This window comes from Phascolarctos cinereus, unplaced genomic scaffold, assembly GCF_003287225.1.
Source record: "Phascolarctos cinereus isolate Bilbo 61053 unplaced genomic scaffold, phaCin_HiC Scaffold_4;HRSCAF=312, whole genome shotgun sequence".
NCBI classification, from domain to species: domain Eukaryota; kingdom Metazoa; phylum Chordata; class Mammalia; order Diprotodontia; family Phascolarctidae; genus Phascolarctos; species Phascolarctos cinereus.
The window spans coordinates 203,759,893-203,777,192 of record NW_027555847.1 but is presented as its reverse complement, the minus strand read 5'-3'; the positions used below and the strand labels follow the sequence as shown (position 1 = coordinate 203,777,192).

General features: G+C 38.6%; 1 protein-coding gene across 3 annotated transcripts in view; it reads right to left on the bottom strand.

Moving 5' to 3' along the window:
- PTBP3 (polypyrimidine tract binding protein 3) overlaps positions 1 to 17,023 on the bottom strand; it is a 103,756-nt gene extending 86,733 nt beyond the window's left edge. Inside the window, exons 1-2 of one of the 3 annotated variants that reach the window (XM_078152856.1) lie at positions 15,442 to 15,595; positions 12,713 to 12,746 (exon numbers count right to left, since the gene is read on the bottom strand). Coding sequence is in view for 1 of the 3 variants with exons in the window: in XM_020972420.2 (XP_020828079.1) it covers positions 15,442 to 15,444 (3 nt within the window). In the remaining 2 variants the exon portion in view is untranslated. Of the gene's footprint in view, positions 1 to 12,712; positions 12,747 to 15,441; positions 15,795 to 16,936 lie in introns of those variants that run through there. The other 2 variants (XM_078152855.1, XM_020972420.2) reach the window with 2 other exon arrangements.
- Between the last annotated feature and the right edge of the window lie 277 nt (positions 17,024 to 17,300).

The window sequence follows — 17,300 nt, the reverse complement described above, 5'->3', positions numbered from 1 at the left end:
TCCCCAAATCCAGTACATATTAAGTACTTTCTATGTGCAGAATGTGCTTTCATTGGTCTCACTATATTTTGTTTCTAAGTATAACAAAATTACACCAGATACATGAAATTCAGTGACAAGTCAAGTATAAAAAAAGGGCACAAAGACCATATACTGGGATGTTTTTTCCCATTTGACCATTCTGCTTCGTTATAGATTATATATCCATGAATGATCAGTTTTCTTTTAACTTAGAGAAGTAACAAATTTTCTTCTATTCACTAAATAGATTTCCAAATTCTTTAGTTTTCATTATATCTGACTTATTATATGAAGAAGTATAAATTTCCTTTAGATTCTCAGCAAGCAAACAAGAAACCATTTATGTCCCAATAGCTCAAGGATTACCACATAAAGTATGCCTTCCAGAATAATCAAGGTTCATATGAGCAGTGCAAAAAAAAAATAATAATAATCCAACTAATTCAGTTTTGGAGAGTTTATAAACAATATAAAATATGCTGAGTAAGGAGTTGAAGATGACACTGATGTTGTAAGCCTGGGTGACTAGAAGATGGAACCAATTTATGGTTCAACTTAACAGCTGATGAACATAATTACACTTCCAAAAAGGCAATCCTACAAAATACATGGTAGAAGACTTGAATAACTGATGCTGGTGAAAATTCTTTTATTCATACAAGTATGTCTTTAATACCCTTTTTACGCATAACAATGCCCTGAAGTTTAAAAAAACTTCTTCCCTCTAAGAGTTTAAAATATGGTTATAGAAAAGATTACAATATAGTTATAGAAAAAAAAGATATCCACACATTAAACAGTGAACTAATGACAAAATGAAATATAAGACCGAATTGCCAAATGGTTTAAAATACCAAATGAAGATCTGAGACAGGTTCATTTGTGTCAGAGGCTTTAGGTAAAGCCTCTTAGGAAGATGTACAGTTAGCCCAGAAAGATGGACTCTAAGAACTTACTGGATGATTCAATATGTCCACTGGGCTGTAAAAGTAATGAAATGTGTTAAAATATTACATTTAATTTAGGAAATGGACTTTCCAGTACTTAGTTAGGAGAACCAGTTTAAAAACATGTGACCTGACCCATTAAGTCACAAGCAAAAATCAATCTAAAGAGCATGAAAATAAATCATCAAGAATCTTTTAATTATGATTTATCTAATTTAGGTGATGTCCAACAAATAAGACAGATACTCACAGGCTTTCACTCTGCTCTACTTTGACCTTGAAAGGCCTATTTCCACCTAGCAAAGCAAATGCTTATTCATCATGGGGAAGAAAAAAACAAATATTCAGGCCAGCCTGGAACAGTATAAACTCTAAACAGAAACTCCAGTCCTCCTCCCGAAAAACTTATCTTAGAAGGAAACTATTATATCCAGGGTATCACTCTGCAACTCACTAAATCTGATATAACATGAATCTGCTATTAGCAGAAGTGCTAAAATCACACCCCAAGAATAATCATCTTCCCTGGACAGTCAAGTCACTCAAATGAAAACCATTATACATCAGCTCAAACTTGATGCCAAAAGAACTGCAAGGAAACATCAAACCATTCATGGAAAGCTGAGATAACAGACAAACTTAGAAGGAACCTAAGCCATTTTAAAATCAAAATTTTCATTTATTCTTGTAAGATTTTAAAAAAAATTGGCATGCAACTGCATACTTTTATGAGCAAGTCTTCATGAGAGAACTTTATTCGTCTTTTTTTTTAATAACATCCCCGCATCAGCCCATTAAGAGGGAAAGTTAAAATTCTAAGATAGGAAATCCAAAGAAAGCCAGCCCCCAAAAAGTCTTAATACAGTAAGATTAATACATCAGATACAGTAACAGCTGGTGTTCCTAGTCACACACACATTAAGAAAGGAAATTACATTGTCTCTACCTGTTATTTTGATTTATTAAAAACAAAACTATATGTATACGTATAGCCTATATCAGATTGTGCGCTGTCTTGGGGGGGAGAGGATAAGAGGGGAGAAAAATTTAAAATTCAAAAGCTTATGGACGTGATTGTTGACAAATCAAAATAAATTAATTAAAAAAACACACACTATGTTACTCAGTAATTCCCTAGATTCAGCTTTAAGAGGACTACAAGCTCAAGAGTCAACTGTGAGATATGATGACCAAAAAAGTTATTAAGTTGCATAAAGAAAAGCATATTTTCCATGATTCCTCAAAGGCTATCCTAGTGGAACCCAAATTCTGGTAAATTCTACCATGCTGGAAAAAAGGTATATTCCTGACACAAAATTAGGCCTTCTTTCAAAAGGCCAGTCAAGCAAAGAAGAGATAAGTTCATGACCAGTAAGTAGGCTGAGCATTTGCTGATGAATAACTTGGCTACAGCAAAGAACTACAAAATGGTCATCAGTCCTTAGCAGCCTTTCTTTTCTTTTGTCTCTGCAGTGATGGTGCAGAAAAAGAGGCAGAGGATGCTAACACAGATGTAAAACTATAGATATTTAACTCTTAGTACTCTGATTTTGTGAGTTTTTCCAATGTCTAACAAGTACACATGCTATTGAAGGCTGTCAAGCTTAACATTCTTATTAAGGACAAAAAAAGTTACAGCTAAATAGAAGGTTGACTCAAGTTCTCCTTGGAGAACACCTGTGTATCCAAAAGTAACAAGAAACATTTAGTGGGACTCTACTCTTCTGGTATTACAATGCTTGCTTTGGGTTTAAGCATTTGCAACAAGACCATCATGAAAATAACTATTGCATATGCACCAACATTTGTGGAAAAGAATAAGGAAGTATAGAAATTTTATAAAGAACCTCCAAATTAAATTAACATATATGATGATACACTATGACTTCAATACAAAGATGGGCAGGATGTTGGAAAACATGGTTCAATGTTAAGAAAAATGAGGTCAAAGGCTCAAAACTAAAGAGTAACAGAAACTTGATAAAATATTAAGAAGGGAAATAAAAATGAGTTTATGGAAAACCTGGCAAGAACTCCAATTATGTCAGACCATGGCAAGTGTATTTAAGAATTAAACTAGAAGAACAAAAGTGGGTGAAGGGGAGGGGAGCCAAGATTTCTAAAGCAAATTTTGACTGCATCAATAAAAATGTAGTTGCCACATTTAGATTCTAACATCACTGTTCTCAATTTGATGTAAGAAAAGGTGAAAATAGCACTAAAGAAAAAGTTGAAAAGAGAAAACAAACCAATGAAGTATCCACAAAGGAAATCCATGATGGAGTCAAAACAATTTTTAGGATATTACGATATTCTGTCTCAACATATCTGAAAGATGGGAATGTATATCAAAAATTTGAGGGGGAAAAATCACAGATTTTATTACTCAAAAACAGCAAGAGAATAACAACTTCTCTCATCTCTAAAAAGTCTTTATGAACATGATCTACATATGCATCAAGGACATCGTTAATAAAGGTATGAGAAGGGAGTTAGAGTTAGTAGATTTTCACAAAAGATATTCTATACCAAATTACATCTTCAATTATACAACCAATTAAAAAGTACAAAGAATACAACTGTTTTACAACTATAAAAAAGCATTTGACTTGGTAATGCAAAATGCTACCCTAGATGGCTCTCCTCCAACAAGTATCCCTCAACACATGTCAAAATCATATAAGATTATAAGAGGGCCAATGAACAAAGTAGTAAGACTTATACTCAAAGACATGCACAGAGTTCAAATACCAAAAAGATTCCTCCAGATGTTCTCATTAAGAGTTGACATTAGGTAGATTGTATCAAGCTCTATAACAGTAGTTTTCAAGGTGTGTGGTCCACCTTTTGGGGGGATCTGAGTGGTCAAAATTATTTTTAAAATAATATTAAGATATTATTTGACTATTTTCCAACTACTATTTGTGGGAGGCCAGATTTTCTTCATATACTTCAACTAAGAATATAGTGCAACAGATAGCATGTAAAGGCAGGAATAAAAACCCAGCTATCTTCTATAGCTAGACATGAAAAAGATTTGGGAAGAGGAAAAAAAAACAACTTTGTACTCTTCTCATTTTTTGCTTTAGAAAATATAGCTGTTTTTCACTAAAATGGTAATTACTTTAACATTTAATAAGTTTATTACTATCATTTTAAATGAATTAACAAATGTTTCAAAATTTATCAGTTTTTAAATTTCTACAATACAATAAATATCAATAGCTATAACCTGCATAAACAAAAGCTCTTCAGGGTCCGCAATAATTTGTAATATTGTCAGACGTGTCTGAGACCGAAAAGTTGGAGAAGCACTGCCCTAAAAAACAGTATTTCCCAAATGAGATCCATTATTTTGCAGAAAAATCCATCCACCCCACCCCCCAAAAAGTGAATAAAGAATACCTACTTTCCCAGCTATGATATGCAGTTACACGGTCAACTCCTAAAACCAGTGGTCCGTAAGTACAGCCATGAAGCAGTCACGTTATTCAAACTTACACTACATGAAGTTATAACACAGAAAACATGGTAAATTGATTGTAGCCCAATGGAAAATGCTATAACTGGTTTAAAATAAGTTTTATCTATTTATTACAAGAGTAAAGCATGTATGGGCTGCCTCAGGGGACAAACAAGCTCCCTATCTTCCTAGCTGATGATTTCTGGAAAACCATGGGAAATCGTCTATTTCTTTAAGATTATCCAAAGCATCCTGAGAGATTTCTCTAGAACTTCTTTGTCCTACATTTTTCCTTCAAAATTAAAATCGAAAAAGTAATTGCTCCACTATGAAACTTCCAACCTCCTTCAGTAAGAACTAGACTATGGGCTCCTCAGGGCAGTTAGAACCCAACTGCTAACAAGAGTTCACACAGCAACAACTTCAAAAAGGCATTTGGGACAATTCTGCCCTATTCCCCCCTCCGTATGACTCGGTTGGGCAACTTACAGCCCTGCCTCCTTCTTGTTTTGAAGGAACACAGATTGAGTCAATTGACAAATCACATTACATTTCCCAACAACAAAAAAAGGCACCCCTCTTCAAACTTGATTCACAAGGTTATTACAAATAAATTAGAAAGCAAAAATTTTTTTCCAATTTTTTTTTAGGCAATTGGGGGTTAAGTGACTTGCCTAGGGTCACACAGCTAGTAAGTGTCAAGTGTTTGGTCTGAAACTGGATTTGAACTCAGGTCCTCCTGACTTCAGGGCCAGTGCTCTATCCACTGCGCCACCTAGCTGCCCCCAGAAAGCAAAATTCACATTACTGAAAGAGAATCCTAGACTAATATGATGAAATGTCATTACTGTCATTTAATTTCAGGCATTCTGACACATCATTACATTTTAGAATTACTATGACCATGTTCATGCCATTTAATTACTTTAGATTTCTTTTCTAATGTAATAACAAACCTCTTCTTTGCAGTGGCAGTATTTCCATATGAAGTATTCTTCCTTTTATTAGGGGCTCATTTAAAAATGCCCCTATTACTCTGGAAAATACATCCTTCCAGTCAGCTAGGTTCGTTATCTAGGAATCCACTCTTCCAATCTCCACATATCTAACCACTTGCTAAATTTTGCCCTTTCTACCTCCATATCTCTGGCTTCCTTCCTTTTTTCCCTACTCACACAACCACCACCTTAGTAAAAGTTTCTCAAGATCCTAGACCTGTATTACTACAATAACTTAACCCTAACTGGTCTCCCAATCTCAAATTTCTCCTCTTTCTGAGCCCATCCTTTACACAATTGACAAAATTATTTTCCTAAGAAGTCTGACCATGTTGCTTCCCTATTCAATACACTTCAGATCAAACTAAATTGGGAGTCAGAAAACCCTGAGTTCAAATTCTGGCTTGGCTCTGCCACTTAGTACCCGTCTGACTTTGAGCAAGTCACTTAACCTCTGGGTCTCAGTTTCTTTTGGAAAATGTAAAAAGCTAAAAACAAAACAAACAAAAACAAACCACCACATTAAATGGTATTTAAATAACACATTAAATGCCTGCTTCTTATCCAGCCCTGACCTCTACACTCACATCTCCAGCTATCTTTAGACATCTCAAATTGGATGTCCCATAAACAACTAAAATTCTGCTCATCAGCTCTCCTTGGTTTTCCTCTCCAAGGAACATCATGGCTCCCCTAGGATAAGAACCTGACCACATGAAATCTCATCACCACTCAGAATGACTCCAGTTTTTGATACTCAACACCTTTTCAACTATCTTCACTTGCCTCTCCCATCTAATTGGAGGGCTAGAGGATAAAACAATAAACTCCTCCCAAAACTTTCCTTTAAAGAGGGCTCAGAACTTTGAGGGCAACTTTCTGTTTTCCATCAATCGTTCTGCTTGGTTTCAACTCTATGGAACATCATACCTTGGGTGTCCCCTCCCCACCCTACCCCATCCCACTCCTTCCTTTCGAGTTCCATTTATATTAATAGTAAGCTCCTTGAGGGCAGGAACTGTCCTTTTTCTTAATTGTATCCCCAGTGCCTGGCAGAAAGTAGGAGTTTAACAAAATATTTACTGAATTGAACTCAGAATGGCCAAAACTGAACTCACTATCTTTCCTCTGGAACCCATTCCCCTTCCAAACTTTCCTACTATTTAAGGGCACCACCATCCTCTCAGGCTTAAACCAAGGTGTAAGTCTTCATTTCTCACTCTAACCCTGTCCATATCCAATTTGTTACCAACTTTGGCAGATTTTACCTTCATAATATCTCCAGCATATATCCCCTTCTCAGACTTGCCATCACTCAAGCTCAGGCGCTCATTACCTCATACATGGACTACTGGGACAGCCTGGAGTTTGGTCTTCCTAGCTCAAGTCTACCTCCATTCCAGTCTATCCTCTACTGGACTGTGAAATTATCCTCCATTCAGCTATCAAACAAAAGCACAAATCTGTACATGTCACCCCCTCCTATTCAAGAAACTTATCACCTAGGAGCAAATATAAAATCCTGTTTGGCATTCAAGGGCTTTCACAACTTTGCCACTTCGAACCTTTCCATGAAAAATACAGTTAGCAATAGAAACTAAAAAAATTTTTGAAGCAAATTTCTCTTATAAAAGCCTCATTTCTCAAACACATAGAGAACTGAGTCAAATTTATAAAAATAAGAGCCATTTCCCAATTGATAAATAATCAAAAGATATGAAGCTTTCAGATGAAGCAATCAAAAGCTATCTATAGCCATATGAAAGAATATTCTAATTCACTATTCACAGGAGACATGCAAATTAAAACAATTCTGAGGTACTACCTTACACCTGTTAGATTGGCTAATAGGACAGAAAAAGGGAAATGACCAATGTTGTAGGGGATGCGGGGGGGAAAAAAGAGACATTAATGCACTGTGTGGTGGAGTTGTGAACTGATTCAACCATTCTTCAGAGCAATTTAGAACTATGCCCAAAGGGCTATAAAACCATGCATACCCTTTGACCTAGCAATATCACTACTAGGTCTGTATCCCAAAAGAGATAAAAAGGAAAATGACTTACATGTACAAAAATATTTATAGTAGCTCTTTCCTGGGGGCAAAAAATTAGAAACTGAGGCCATGCCCATCAAATGGGGAATGGCTGAACGAGTTCTGGTATGTGATTATGATGGAATACTACTGTACTATAAGAAGTGATGAGCAAGATAATCTCAGAAAAACCTGGAAAGACATGCATGGGCTATTGCAAAGTGAAATGTACTGTGTACAAAGTCAACAGCAATATTGTAAGATGATCAGCTGTGAATGACTTAGCTGTTCTCAGCAATACAATGATCCAAGACAACTCTGAAGGACTAAAGATGAAAAATGCTATCCATCCCCAGAGAAAGAACTAAAGGAATCTGAAAACAGATGGAAGCATACTTTTGTTTTTACTAGTTTTTTAAATCTATATTTTCTTTTACAACATGACTATTATGGATGTTTTGTATCTCTTACTACTCCAATCCATGCTCTCTGCACAGCCACCCAAATGACTTCCCTAAAAGTAGGACCATTTCTTCCCAGTTTCTTATTTACCTGCAGAATGAAATATAAACTCCTTTAGCATTTAAAATTGTTCACAACGTGGCCTTTTCCTATCTTTCCAATGTTACTACCCTCCACAAACTCTATTCTATCAATGTTGGCCTAATTGCTGTAGGTCTCACATACCTCTCTGCCTTTACACTGATTATTCCCTCTAGGGGAATCATCTAATCCTCACCTCTACCTCTTAAAAGTCCTTATTTTCTTAAAGATGTAACTCTAACGCCACCTTCTGAAGAATGCCTTTCCCAGTGCCTCCAACCACTAGTGTTCTCCCCCTCTAACGTTATCTTCCAATAAGATTAATCTGCATGTATATTATGTCTCCATTTATATACATGTTGTCTCTCCATTAAAACATGAATTTCATGATAGTAGGGACAGTACAGCAGGGACTGTATTTGCTTTTTCTTTATATCCTAGAACACTTAACTCCATGCCTGATACATAGCAAGTGCCTAATAAATGCAGACTGATTGATGTACTGTGCTTCTTTTCCTTAACTTTGCACGTTTCCCTCACCAGAAATAACTTTCCCTTTTCCTCTTTGCCTGAAGTCCTACCTATCCAAATCGAAACCACCTCCTCCACAAAGACTTCCCTAATTAGTAACCAATTAGTAATCACCCTAGCTGAGCCCCAAATGACTTCTTCCATTAAAAGTCCCATCGTTTTTTGTCCCTCATGCACTTTTGTAATATTATATGTCAGAGCTACTGATGTTGTCATATTCCTTTAATTCCTAGAAATCAGCAGGATGCTGTGGAAAGGGTGCTATATTTGGAGTCAAATGGCCTGGATTTGAATCCTGACTCTATTTACACATGGGACCTTAGATTAATCATTTATCCTCTCTGGGCCTCAGTTTTCTTCTCTCTAAAATTCTCTCTAAAATTAGGGACAGAATGGACTAGATAGTCTCTAAGATCCTTTTAACTCTAATTCTCTGAATAATTCTATGACTGCATCCATCAAGATTTTGTCTGAGGCCTTGTTCTTTCTTCACACACTCTCTTAGTATACCAATGGATGTCTTACTGGTATATATTCAAAGCTGTATACCTCTCCCAAGCGCTAATACCTTAATTTATATCATAGTTACATTCATACATCTTTTACATTGTGCAGTAGTTTTTAAATGGCTTTTGGGCAGGTCCTTTTTCAATTCTAAAGTTCTGTGGTTCCAAGGACAAGAAAATTTATTCATCTTTGTGTCTGGTTAATAAGTGTTTGTTGAACTGATCTCTTTCAGTTAAGGACACTGCCATCCTTCCCATCCCCTGGGGTTTGCAACTTCAGTTACACTCTCCTCTTTCTCATACTCACACACATCTAATTAATTGGCAAGTCTTGTCAATTCTACCCCTACACTATATCTTGCATCTATCCGCTTCTAGCTATTCACAAAGACCCTCATTACTTCTCACCTGAATTACTGCAATAAGCTAATTGTTTTCTCTGCATCCAATCTCTCCCCCCTCTGTAATCTATTCTCCAGACAGCTGCCAATGTGATAATCCTAAAGTTCAGGTCTGGCTATGTTATTCCTCACACTCAAGAAGATTCAGCAGTTTCTTGAGGATTAACTACAAAACTCCTCTGGCTCCAGACTACCTTTTTAATCTAATTACATATTATTCTTTTCTATTCACTCTACATTCCAGCCAAAATGGCCTGCTTACTATTCCCCATACAGGATACTCCTTTCTCCTGCCTGCCTTCTAATCTCAACTGAAATAGTCCCCTCCTACAAGGAACTCAAAGCTACTAGCTTTTTTCTGTGTGCAGGTTACTCTTTTCCCCTCCCAACAACGTATAAATTACATGAGGACAACCTAAGAATAATCTCATCCCATCTAGCCTTAGTCTCTCTCCTGAGCTCCATTTCTACATTACCAACTGACTTCTGGACATCTCCACTTGGATATCTCAAAGGCATTTCAAATAATATGCCCAAAACAGAATTCCTCATTCCGGCTGATAACCATGTTTCCTCTAAATTCCCCAATTTCTGTTCAGGGGTACCAAGATTCTTCTAATAGTCCAGGCTCAAAACAGGAGTCATCCCTGACTCTCCCTCTGCCTCAAACCCTATATTCAATCAATAGAAAACTCTAGCAGAAGATAACTTCACAACTTTTCTTCCATCAGTTCCCTTCTTTCCACTGACACAGCCATCAACCAATATGCCAAGCCCTTATCACCCCTCTCCGGAAATATTCTAATAGCCTCCAGAGTGGACTCCTTGTTTCCATTCTCTCCCCTGCCCACTGTAGCCAAAATAATCCTCCTAAAGCACAAGCAGGAACAGATTATTGCCTCTGTTCAAAAAATACTGAGTGGTTATCCATTGTCTCTAAGATAACATATAAACAGCCTGGCAGTTAAATAGCTTTTCAAAATCTAGCTCCAGGTTGCATTTCCAGATTTATTTCACATTACTCCCGGCTCTGTTTTTAGACAAAGTGGCCTCCTTACTTACTCCTAACCCATATTACATCTCCCCTCTCATTCACTTCCCTCTTCACTTCCACCTCTTGGAATTCTTAGCTTCTCACTTCAGCTTACCAGACAGATCTCCTAAATGTTAGTACTCATTCCTCAAAGTACCTCCTGTTTGTTTACCTGTGATATTCCCTATTAGAAAGCAAGCTCTGAGAGGCCAAGGAGTGCTTAGACCTTGTCTTCCCGTCCTCAGTAACTAGCCTACCACTCTGCTCAGAGCAAGCACTTCAATGTTTGCCGTATTTCTCCTTTTTGTGTATTTTCAAGTCTGTTACATAATTAAAATTCTAAGCACCAAAATATGGTTCTTGTGCCTAATATCTAAACCTTTCACTGCCTAATATCTAAACATTTTATTTATTTTTAGTTTCCTTAGGATGCAACAGACATGATGAATACCAAATGTCTAAGGATATTTATCTGTAAAGACTAACAGTCAATGCCTAAGTAGTTTTCTTAACATAAATACATGACTTTTAAAGACATAGTTCTAGACTTAACAGAAATTTACAAATAAGAACAAAGCAACATTGGGTATAAAATGCCAACTATTTTGTTTACTTCCCTGAATTCCATAGTTCTACCTATACCAATAAAATGTTCTGAATAATGATCCAGAGGGTAGAATAAAACCTGCAGTGTATACCTGGTGTTACCAGAATTTTTATTGAGCCAGTCTCTAACCTGAGAGTGCTTGGAGCCACACAAAACAGGCCTAGAGAACAAGAGTGCCAGTAACCAAGCAGTTTAATTAATCAATTTCAGAGTGAGGAATGCTCTCCTAGCTGAAGTAAAGCACAGGTTATATACTTAAATCTCAGAGTTTCAACAGCATAGGGAATATGTCCCATTAAGAGGGAGTCAAGACCAGGGGTGGGGAACCTGCAGCCTCAAGGCCACATGTGGCCCTCTAGGTCCTCAAGTGCAACCCTTTGAATCCAAACTTCACAAAACAAATCCCCTAAATAAAAGGAATTGTTCTTTAAAACTTGGACTCAGTCAAAAGGCTGCACCCAAGTACCTAAAAGGCCACTTAGGTGCCCCAACCCTGGTGGAGACAAATGTCCTCAGTGGCAGAGAAAAGTACAGCTGTGGCCACTACTGCCTAAAGACAGCCTGGGAGGCCTTTAATCATTAGTATATTCATTACACATATCACACTGATTAATATGAAAACTTCAATTCTCTTCTCACCCACTGAATGTTTATTTACCATTTTCAAATTTAAATGTTTATGTAAATATTTACCAAAGGAGAAAAAAGTACGACCACAAAAAGCAATACTACCCTAATATTTGTCAGTCTACAATATTTTTAAAAGTAGTGCATCAAAAATAAATTTTGTACTTTTCCACTTTGGTAAACATGGATTTTCTTTAAAATTCATATTAAAGTATTCTACTGGAATATTAATGAAATTTCAAGACCTTCAAGAAACATAATAGAAAGAACAAAACCTTGTTTTAACATTTTCTGACTGTATGACCACAGTCAAAGTCTATGTTAAAGTCTCAGTTAACCCTGATTACACTTGCATTCCACCTCATTGGAGTTGTTGGGAGGAAAAATATTTGTAAACCTTAAAGCACTATATAAATGAGATTTATTATTCTAACCTAGAGACCATATTTTTAAAACCTGACATTAATAAGCACTGTTTTAGTCAACTATATGAAACTAAGAAAACAGTTGGCTTTTATGAAAAGCTTATTCTTTTACATATTGTTCAGAAGCTGGTCAGAAAAAAATTTGTAAAGTACACAAATTATTTTTGAAAACTATGAATTACCTATTGGACAAATTTCCTTTGTTTCTTGCCACTAGTTTTACCGTCCATGAAAGGGAAGATGGAGGAAAAATCCATTACTCTGCTACATTTCTTAGAATCTTCATTTGGCTCAAGTGAGACTTTACGTTATCTTTTATTTTCACTTTTATGTGTCTACGTATTAAAGATATGATGTAAGCCTCACCCATGATTAATATGAATAAACAAAAATTGGCTGTAAATACATGCCAAAATAAATTGTTAATGGCTAAATCAAAAACAAAAGAACATTGCTGGCACAGAAATAGCACAAGAGACGATATGTGAATAGTGATACAATTTTGCTGAAGGGGAAAATGCCACAAATTAAGAGGATACAAAAGTGAATACGAAAGATGAGAAAAAGATTCCTACCTTTAAACCGACTGTTATAAGATCTGTAACAACACTGTATGGAAAAAAAATGAAGAGAAAATGGAAAACAAAGTTAGAGAGCAAGTATTACAAAGGCAGAGGTAAATAAGGTTAAAGGAGGAAAGAAAAACATTGTTATAATGTAAATAAAAGTGAAAATGTGATGAGTTGTGGAATGTTTTTGCAAAGGAAATTTGACTGACAGACTAGTAACACACAGTATGAACAAAGCAAAGCTCTAAAGAGATAGATAAGAAACACATAAATCAAACTCCTTGAAATTAATCATTTCAACAGAAAAACAACTGTGCCCATATAGAAACATTAACCAGCATGTTTATCCATTTGCCTATATTCTTCAACTTGGTCTTCAAAATAAAAATTGCCCAAATTTTTTATCTTCCAAGTCAAACAGGCATAAATTATTTTTAAAAGTTTAAAAAGAACTCAAGGACTTAAATTTCACAGAATTAAGATTTCTTTTAAGCCTCATCAGAACAGTAACAAGATACTGTGTCACTATTAAAACCAATAAAATATCAAATTACTCAAATGATTTCAAACAGTATTTTCAAACTAATACGTCCTAGATGCGAAACAGCTCCAAGAAGGGGGAAAAAATTTAATCCTAAATTTCAGTTAATTCAGCAGGGACTTTGGGCACAATAAATGCTAATGTATAGTGACTTTTCTTAAAAAGGTAATTCAAAACTTGAACCTATGGTCCACTACTTTAAAGCAAAGGGTTCACAGAGCTTTTTTTGCAGGCTGTGAGAAACCCTAAAAGTTTAATTAGGCCCCTGAGGACAAAATCTTGAAAGGTCTAGAACCACACCTTTTAAAGGTGGGGCAGAACCTTTATAATTAATGTTCTGTGACGTACCCAAAAAATCTATCTATTGCAGCATAAGCAGACAACTACCATCAATTAAAACTTATCTCCGGATACTCTTAAGAGAAAATTGTAATTGTACAAACTGAAAATTCCACATACTGATCATCACCTGGGATTGCAAGGCCCTATAATATAAAAGCAATTGTTTTAAAAAATAAATATACATGATGTTGGCGCTTAAAATTAATTCAGCTGACCGAAAATTTTTTTTAATAAAGTACCTTTCCTGTAACTTATATTAAGCATAAGATGACAAATTTTTGTATAATTCTTGTCCAGAAAGTAATACAGATTAAACTATATTATTTACCTTAATTTCACAATGAGGTCTTTTTTAGTATCTATGTACTTATTAACAGCCCCATGCTTAAATGAACTGTCTTAAAAACTCATTTCAAGCTTTAAAAAAAATAGTATTTAAGTTTCACCCCCCGCTGGACCAGTCCCAATACTATATAATTAAGAGGTCAGCAGTTTTATTAAAGAGCAAAATGTATTTCATAATATTTCCACTCAAGTTGTCTGAATAATAATTTAACTAAAATTCACAATTAAAAACATCCAAGACACAAGCTGCTTGTACCAATGCATTTTCTAACACAAAGAGTGGTTACCCTTCCATAACTATGACAAGACATTAGTTCATTATATCTTTAAAAAAAATTAGGGGGGTTGCCCTCCCCTTTTAGCATTGACTGCACAACAAATTACAGAAACCGGTTAATTTGCATCAACTACCTATTTATCTAATTAAACAGATTATTTTTTTTCTAATGAAAATAACTTTCCAGTTAAAGCACCTCATGTAAGGCACACAAAAGCCTTCAAAAACGCTAAATCACTTCAGTATATGATTTGTAGACATTTGCTAAACTTAGAAATAAAAATGTTATTTCAGTCACAAAGCTAGTGATAGCATTCTAAAAACATTTTTTTAGTTTTCAAATTGTCACTTGTGTTTTATCCTGTAGCCATATTCACTGGCATTCAACTGAGCTAATCAGAAACGGTAAACCTACGGGAAACATCAAATGAGTATGCATTATAGGAAGAGCCAACGTTTTTCCTATTACCATCACAACTATATAGTAACATAACTGCAGACACAAGATTTAATTAGCAGTGTTTTTCTATTTTCTCTTTAAAGTAAAACCATCAGATAAGATTTCTTTTCTTTACAAGTCTTAAGGCTTTCCAGAAATCGACCACCTGTGGGAATGCCGAACAAACCAACACCAGCGTGAAATGGATTTATAGCTGCTGTAAGAGTAGCATCAGTTATTACCCTTGCACTTCCCTTTACATTAAAAAAAAAAATTATACAATGTGCTGCAGCCTACGAACCCTTTCACCAATGGTCCAAGATCCCAAACCAGAAATAAAATCACTTCCCTCTTAACTTCGCCTTTTCCCCCAAGAACATTCTCCATAAATATTCAGAGTCCAAGTCTCTGACTTAAGCACATTTCGAGGCCAAAGTCGTCTCTGACTTAAGCATTTTTTCAAGGCCAAAGGGATCTCTTTAGTTTCCCAGTTAAAAAGGGTCTCTTTTTTAATCTATTCTAACTTTACTCTCAGTACTCAACCACCCACGCCACCTTCCCTCCATAAAGAATTTACACACATTTTCCCTCCTACCCCGAAATTTGCTTTAGTTTGGGGGAAGAGAGAGTGCCGAACCTGCAGAGCTTCCTTCATCTACCCAAGAAACAGAAACTCTCCGAGAAAAGTCAAAGTCGCACCCAACCCCCAAGACACCACCCGAAGCAGCAACAGGAGCAGCCACAGCTCAGCTCCTCCTCCTGGGTTCTCCAAACGTCGTACACATACACACCATTTTCTAAGCGGAAGTGATCTGAGGGCTGCGGGTAAGGAACACCAACTCCAACTCCGGATCTCTGGCTTTCCAGATGTCTCAACACACAGCAAGACGTGACTCCGGTTAGTCGGCAGAGGAGAGGATGTGGGGGTGAAAAGGAGGATGTGGACTATCCTTCAACCCCTTCAACCTACTCTAATCACAGAAGTTCCGTGCCCAACCTGGAGCGGGCGAGGAAGGGAGGATGAGGAGGGGAGGCGACTGGAGGGGGCGTGGAATGGGAGGGTAGCGAGGAGGGAGAAGGGGGTGGGAGCAGGGGAGAGGGGAGGGGGAGAGGAGAGGAAAGAGGGAGAATGGGAAAGGGAAAAGAGAAGAGGGAAGGAGAAAAAGGGGAAGGGGAGAAAAGGAGAGAGGGAGAGAGAGAGAGAGAGAGAGAGAGAGAGAGAGAGAGAGAGAGAGAGAGAGAGAGAGCAGGAAAAGAGAAAAAAGGAGAAAAGAGAAGAGGGTTAAAAAAGAAAGAGGAAAGGGGGAGAAGAGAAAAGGGAGGAAAAGGGGAGAGTGAGAAAAGAGAGAAGGAGAAAAGGAATGATGGGGAAAGGGAAGAGGGAGACAAAAAAGATGAGAAAAGGAAGAACGAGAAAAGGAAGAGCTAGAAAAAGGGGAGAGGGAGGAAAAGGAGAGGAGAAAAAAGAAGATGGAGCAAAACAGAAAAGGGGAGGAAAGGAGAAGGGGAGAGAGAAAAGAGGGAAAAGGGAAGAAAGGGAGAAACGGAGAGGAAAAGCTAGAGCGAGAAAAGGGAACAGAAAAAGGGGGCTAAGGGACTGAAGGAAAGAGCGAGGAGAGAGGGAGGAGGAAAAGGGGGAGAGGGAGAAAAGGAGGAAGGAGAAGGAAAGAAAGAGGGAGAAAAGATGGAAGGGGGGAGAGGAGAGAAGAGAAAACGAGAGGGGAAGGAAGGGGGCGAGAAGCGAGGAAAGTGTGTCTAAGAAGTCCTACACAGTTAAAACCTCTTCAGTCCCAAAGGAAAAGCTCCGCAGGGATTTGCTCTCTTCCCCAAGAGTCCCTCAGCGATCACCCCACCCTCCCCGGCCTCCAACAGCGGCGGCAGCAGATCCACCTCACCCGCGCACACACACCCCCTTCCCTTCTTCCTTCTCTCCTTTGCTCCCCCCGCCCCCGCCCCGGCTCAGCGGCGCCCCCTCCCAGCCTCAGCGCCCCGCTCCACCAGAAGGGTAAGGGGGGGGGAGGGAGACAAGAGAGCGCGGAGAGGAAACCGAACGAGACCTAAGGGGAAGCAGGGGCATTTCCACCCCCGCCCCGCGCACCCCCTCCCCCCGCACACTCTGCGCCGCGCCCAGTCGCGGGAAGGTGAGGGGCCCCCTCGCCAGCTTCGTTCCAGCCAAGCTCCGGGGCCGGCGGAGGGATGGCGGAGGGCTCAAGGCGGCCGCCGGCAAGCTCAGCCACGCTCCCCGGGCCGGCGCCGCTCGGGGGCGAAGGGCCCGCCTGCACTTACCCATCCATGGCCCAGGAAGGACGGGAGAGCTCGGGACGGGAGGCAGAGAGGGCGCGGGGAAGTCCTCGGGCCGGCAGGCCTGGCGCAGCACAATGAGCGGCGGCCCTGGGACTCGAGGGCGTGGACGCCGTGGGCGGGGGAGAAGGCGGGGAGCCTCGAGAGGAAGAGGAGGCCGGATGCTCGATCGGGCCGCTCCGGGCTGGAGGGGAGCGGCGTCTCTCTCTCTCTCTCCGGAGCACCCAGCCCCCCAACCAGCCGGGGAAAGAGAGAGCGAGAGAAGGAGGAGCAGAGAAGGGAGCGCGCCCCCGCCGCCGCCTCGGGACCGGCTACTCCTCCGCCCGTCACGCGGCTGGCTAGCGCGCCC